The sequence below is a fragment of the Lotus japonicus genome, chromosome 1 (genome assembly GCF_012489685.1).
Source record: "Lotus japonicus ecotype B-129 chromosome 1, LjGifu_v1.2".
Lineage (NCBI taxonomy): Eukaryota > Viridiplantae > Streptophyta > Magnoliopsida > Fabales > Fabaceae > Lotus > Lotus japonicus.
The window spans coordinates 31637899-31644633 of record NC_080041.1 but is presented as its reverse complement, the minus strand read 5'-3'; the positions used below and the strand labels follow the sequence as shown (position 1 = coordinate 31644633).

General features: G+C 37.2%; 1 protein-coding gene across 1 annotated transcript; it reads left to right on the top strand.

The window, feature by feature from the left end:
• Positions 1-5360: 5360 nt before the first annotated feature.
• On the top strand, positions 5361-6735 carry LOC130734404 (FBD-associated F-box protein At5g56380-like). The gene is made up of 2 exons (XM_057586796.1): positions 5361-5437; positions 5828-6735. The coding sequence occupies exon 2, from the start codon at positions 5892-5894 to the stop codon at positions 6621-6623; it is 732 nt and encodes a 243-aa protein (XP_057442779.1). The 5' UTR covers positions 5361-5437; positions 5828-5891; the 3' UTR covers positions 6624-6735.

The following is a 6735-nucleotide window of genomic DNA, read 5'->3' as shown; positions in this document are numbered from 1 at the left end:
TAAATCAAAGTATCAAGTTCTACTGAAATTTCGGCAGAGTTTCCTTTGTATTTTCAACATCAACCTCATCAAAATGATAAATACCTGTCATAACATATATCTAGAAACCCAGCAATCAGATATTACATCATAACAAAATAACACCCATCAAAGGGTCTTAAGAGTACAAACCAAACAAAGCGCTAACATAGTGAGTTTAATAATTACAACTCAGAACCAGAAAATGACTCTCTATCCCTATGGCTGCATCATACTGGAGTCGACCAAAAAGAACATACTAGCCACTGCACAATGGAGGCATACCAAAACAAGTGAAGACTCCTGGGTAACTCAGCAAGGCCCAGAAATCCGCTACACAGCTGCTTGTGAATCTAAAAAAAATGAAAATAATAATGGGGTAAGTCACAAAGACTTAGTGAGGCAGAATAAATAAAGTGCGCGGAAAGGAGAAGCACTTAAGGCACGATCATTAAAATCAGGTCTTTTGGTATATTATATATATACATAAGAAACTTTAAATCAATATCGTCTTGGACTTTTTTATAAATCTCTGAAAGCTCCATACACTTTCACACAAGCTTTAAATTCAATAACGGAATAACAAAAATTGGGAAGCAACTTCAACCTTCATCATTCATCAACAATCACCTCCACAAACTATATGCATATAGGCCGCATTGTCTCTTCGTTGCGACAAACGGTACGCTACTAAAAAAAACACGAATTCGCATAGTCACATTATCTCTTCGTTGTGACGAACGGTATTATACTATGACATAAAGTGCATAAGTCGCATTATCTCTTCGTTGCGACGAACGGTACATATGTCGCATTATCTCTTCGTTGCGACGAACGGTAAATATGTCGCATTATCTGTTCGTTGCGACGAACGGCTTTCTAAAATAGAACTCATCACATTCCAAAACATAAGGTTTAACAAAAACTTAATTTACAAGCAAACTCAAATACTAAACGTATGACATGTATTAATGCTCCAAGTTCTCAATGGGAAGCACTAGAAAGAATCTTCTGTCTATGGATTTGAGTAAAACAGCTACACCTAGTCATCAAAATTAACTTCTTGAAATTCTATAATCATCAAAGTTTGTATTGAGGCAAAAGCATGTCATGTCAAATAGAGTTTTTTTTTTAAAGAAAACGAATGCTCAAGGGCCAGGGACTTCATATTTTAAAAGGAAGGGATATTTAAAAAAGAACTTAATCACTAATCATTTCATACAGTTCGAGTATAGAATGAAACTAAAAAATGTAAGGTTTAATATGCATAAAGTACATGAAACTTAAAATATTTTTACTTCTCCCATGAAAAACCAAATATAATAACTTCCCACTTTATAAACTATACACTCACAACTATGAAGAGCTAGCTCAATCTCTTCCCGTGCCATCCGCTGGACCAAGAGAAGCGTCACCCCGTGAATCTATGCATCAATAATGGGTAACAAAAGAGATTAGGCAAAACCCCCAATTTATGAGACTTAGGGTATTAGAGGAAATCATGAAAATAACACAAACACTTGATTTCCTACTATGCTATGATAATACCCACTACTAATTCATGCCACAAAAACAGATTTCTGAATCATTGGGTTGAGAATTTTACCTCAATGAATATCTAAATAGCACTACCCAAGAGATGAGACGAGTCTCAAATACCCACTTTCAAAGTTCCAAATACAGTGAAATAAAAGCTTGAGTGAAGAGTGAAGAGATGATGGTGAAGGTATGAAAAATGGTAGAAAGGGGGGTTTGAATAACGTTTTCAGAATAAAACTTCCACCTTAAAGATTTTAGCAAATCTTTCGAGAACAAATAAAGTGCTTAAGATAAGAGATAGAAAAGCACACAAGGATTTTATCCTGGTTCACTTGATGAATCACTCAAGCTAGTCCAGTCCACCTGTTAAGGTGATTTCTTCCTTCTTAGAATGAAGGCAATCCACTAATCAGGTAATTGTTACAATTGCACTTGAAACCTACAAGTGACTAACAATACACTGACTTAGCTCACACTAAGATTCACTCTCTTAGTCTTCTCTAGGATCCGATCAACCTTGATCTCCTAAAGGTAAACTAAACAACTGTTTAAGAAAGATTGTTTACAAAGAGATTGCTTCTAAAAAGCTTGTAGTAAACACAATGAATTCAAGATGAAAGAATGCTTAGAAAGTTTGAATATAGCTTGCGCGTGTGAGATTCTTCCAACCGCATCTTTCAATCTTTAGCCTCTATTTATACTCCAAGAATTAGGGTTTGAACGCTGCATGGGAATGCTACCGTTGGAGGGCAGATCTGGAATTTCCAGCTTCTGCTGTGGCTGGGAATGTTAGGTTAGGTCGTCAGGATAGTACATCTGCTTTTGTACTTTGGATAGTGACTTGACCTTTAACCTTGTTTGACTTCTGATCAGAGGATTGCTTCGTGTTGGAACTTGTGAAGCTCGTTGATCATAGTCAGAGGGAAGCATGGATCCTCTGACCGTTGTACCTTCTGATTCTGAACTCAGAGGGAAGTACTTGGTCTTCATAACCATTTTGCTTCTGGACTTCAGAGTCTCCACTTTTCAGCTTCTGGATCTTCAGAGTCTTCTACACCATCAGAACATCTGAACCTTCGGAGTGTCTAGGTTGTCCGAACGTCTAGATCTTCAGAACTTCAAGTGACTGAGTCCATATCAGAGCTTGTTTGACTTCAGATCTTCTGAAGCTTTTCTACTGTTCAGATTGAACATAGAGTTTGCGAAAGCGTTGCTTGGGTCACTCTTTAAGCACAGTGCTTCTGATTCGTGTGAGATAATATTAAGGTCAGAGCCTGTAAATAGCACACTTAGAAAAACACGTTAGAGTACCATAATTGTTCATACTAAAATGTTAACTTGTAAACATCAAAACATAGAGTTGTACTACTCGATCAAAACTTGATCTTACTGATGGAACGAAAATGGAGAGTGAAATCAAAGAGGGAGGAAGGTGCTGGAATGAGAAGTTGAGGAACAAGAGGATGGAGTCCCACTTTCTATTTTCAACAATAGAGAAGAAATGGGTATTTTACCCACATGCTCCTTCCTTCTCAAACAAACCGAGTTTCTCTCTTTCTTTATTTTTTTTTATTATTATTTTTTTATTTTATCCTCATTTACTGAAACGGTGTGTTTCAGGTTCCTAGTAACCAAAGGATAAACCTCGAGCCTCGTTCCTAGCCCTCTACAGCTGGAGTCTAGGGTTAACGATGAGATAGGTGAGGTGATTCGGATCGTATCTCCAGCTGGCGCTAGTCAGGTCTGATACACTCAGTTCTTGGGGTGATCGATCTACCGCATTTTTCTCGGGTCAATAGTCGGGGGTATCGACTGGTCGGGTGGAGGGGCGGTTCGTCTTATCGACCCCCAGAACATAAACATACCAAGAAAATCTGCAAGAAAATCATAAATGAACTTTGCATTCCTCTGCCTTCTGGCACATAACACAAGAGCTATCTTGACCTGTAGTGACAATATTTCGCTTCCTAAGATTCTCTCTTGTTTGAATTCTATTTAGGATCACTCTCCACCCAAACGCCAACACATTTGATGGCACTAGAATCTTCCACAAGAGCTTAAATATTTCAATATTTCCGGCATCATGGTGTAAAACTTAAATATGTGTGTTTAGATCAGTGTTAGCAAAATTGATTCTGAACGGAATTGATTATGCTAAAATTACGTATAGTAAAGATGAGTTAAAATTACATGATTTTTGTTTGACACCTTTATGAAAAATTGAAATTTGTAGGTAATGTTATTAAATTCCATTGTAAAACCTCTGAATTGATTATGTTTAGCGTCAAAGTAACTAGTTGTTGTGGCAAGTGGAATTGATTATGGAAACGTGCTCTATGTATTTTTTATTCAATGAAATTTTTTATTCATTTTTCATTTTGCAATCATTATCTAATTCATTATAAACACAAGATAAGATAAAATTCTATTTTGCTCTTATCATATTATGTATTTATTCAACTTTCTCATCCTATCATGATCCTCAAACAAATTTAGTTATTGAGCATTCCTTTTTGGGTGTTACATTTTAGACACCTAAGATTAATCAATAACGATTTGTGCACCACTTTTTTTTAAAATACCAAAATATAAGAAAAGAAGATAGAAAAAAAATGCAAATGAATTTTTTTTGTTACAAAAAAATTGGGTTGATTGTGTTCCGGTCACCATCATGAATCAAGACATGTCTTCAGAATCGTAGGTCGCTTATAGAGGTATATACAGAACAATCATGAACACACAGCCTTCATGATTGAACACACAATCTTATAGAGGTATATACTGGCGCGCGTTCAAGGGTGCTTTACCGGTTCGTGTGAGCTTGAGGACCCGGGGAGTGGAAGTGGATGCAGGCTTTCTGTTCTGTGGCATCGTCGAGGAGACTCTGGAACACGTAGTGATGCAATGTTCCGCAATTCAACCCATATGGTTTGCATCATCTTTGTCCGTTCGGGTGGCAAGTTTTCCGACACTACAAGATCTGATGGTTACGTTGCTAGAGGCTAATGATGATCATTTAATTACCCAGTTGCAGGTATGGTTATATGTGATGTGGGAGGCGAGAAATGCACTGGTTTTCAACGGTAAACCTCTCATTGTGGAGTCCTTGTTCATGTGAGTGGGTGCTCTCTCAGGTGGTATGATGACAGCACAACCGCTTCAAGGAAGAACCCAGGCAGCGTTATCTTAGGTGTGGCGTCGACCAAGGTGAGGAACAATTAAGATTAACGTTGACACGTCGGTGCAAGAGGGTGGAGGTGCATACTTTGGCATGGTGGCTCGAAATTATGAGGGGGGTATCCTTGCTACAACCACGTCGAGTTTGGTGCAGGTCATGTCGTCGTTGCTCACGAAGGCTCAGAGGTTGCATGGGGCCATGGATTTGGCCAGTGAGCTTGGATTCTGGTGTGCTTGCTTTGAGACCGATTGCCTTCAGCTCTTTAATGGCTGGAACTTGGAAGGATCATCCGGATGGTGCATCTTATTTTTCATCTATTTTAGCGGATTGTTGCATTCTAGTTTCTCAATTTAATAATGTTTTTATTACTTTTGTTCGTCGTTCAGGTAATATGATCGCATACTTCCTAGCTCGGCATGCATTTTACCATTTAATGAATATATTTGGTTTCTTTAAAAAAAAAACCCCAAGATTGAGGTTTTTATTGTTATGATGTACACGAATATTCTGAAAATTAGTATTTACAAAATCTTAATATAAAAAATTCTCTATAATACCCTTAATATAACAATTGAAAAAACATACATATACCCCCCTTTTTTGGATTCCTCTTCACGGTTTTAAATTTCAACAACCTGTGTCCCGCAATTGAGTATCGTCCATAATTCAGCATTGGACCATTGGTCTTCTTCAATTTCAGAGGTTAGAGTTTGTTTTATTTTGTTTTGTTTTCTAACGAAATCAAATGCACTAAGGTGGTAGTTAAGGGATCTGAATCTAACCTTGAATAGTTGAATCTATGAATTCATGTAACATTGTTTTGTCTATTCTATCTTAGATAACGAGAAATAGCTTTCTTGTTCATATGATTATGTTTTATTTTTGTTTGTTTTGCTGGGCACATGAATATGAATCGTAGAAACATTTTCAAGAGCAAGGCACCATCGTAGAAAGTGTATAATTGACATTTTTCCCTCCTATATTTGAAGTATGAAAATTATATAATTGGGGAAAAATTGGTTCTAATTTCAATTTGGCATGACCTGTGAGTTTTTGGTAAAATTTATTGCATTCCTTTTTTATAACTGGCAGAGAACCTAGCAGAGAGAATCTTCATCAGGTAAAAACTCGCCGCGAAAGCTGAAGTTTACTAACAATGGCTGACAGGATTAGCTGGTTGCCAGATGAAATCCTTTGTCACATTCTCTCTTTTCTTCCAACTCATGATGCTTTTGCCACAAGTCTTCTTTCAAAGAGGTGGAAGCCACTGTGGCGATCAGGTCCTACTCTCTTCTTTGACGACCAAAACTATATCATAAACAACCACAAACCCTACGATTGCTTTTCAAAGTTCATATATAGAGCCATTCGCAACAGATATCCGCACCTACCAATTACTAGTTTTCGTCTACAATGTGGTGCTTCCAGTTTCAACCTTTCTGATTCCGATGTTACTACATGGGTCAACTCTGCTATACAATGTGGAATTGAGAATCTCCACATCGAGCTTCCATCTTCAGATCCTGTACTGTGCTTTAGAAGCAGTGTTTTCAGCTGTAAAACTCTGGTTGTTCTCAAGTTGAAGGGGTTAGACATAGATGAATTTTCTATTTTTGATCTTCCCTCACTCAAAACTCTGAATTTGATTGATGTTAGTTTTGAAAAACCGCAATATCTTATGGAACTTCTTTCTGGGTGTCAAATTCTTGAGGATATGCGTTTGAGGTTTATATACTGTGGTTATTCTTCTACTCCCTGTAATAACAACTTGACAAGGTTTTCTAAGTTGGTCAGGGCAGACATACATGCCATTGGCTTAGATATTCCTCTGAAGGAAATTTGTAATGTAGAATTTCTTCACATTGACAAGGTTTGTATATATGTGTAAGAAAAGTGTGATTAAATTGTTTGTAATTTTGTATTTATAGGAAATGTACTATTGTTTCGGATTGCTCTTTTTAACTATTGCAGTACCCTGATGACATTCCAGTTTTTCCCAA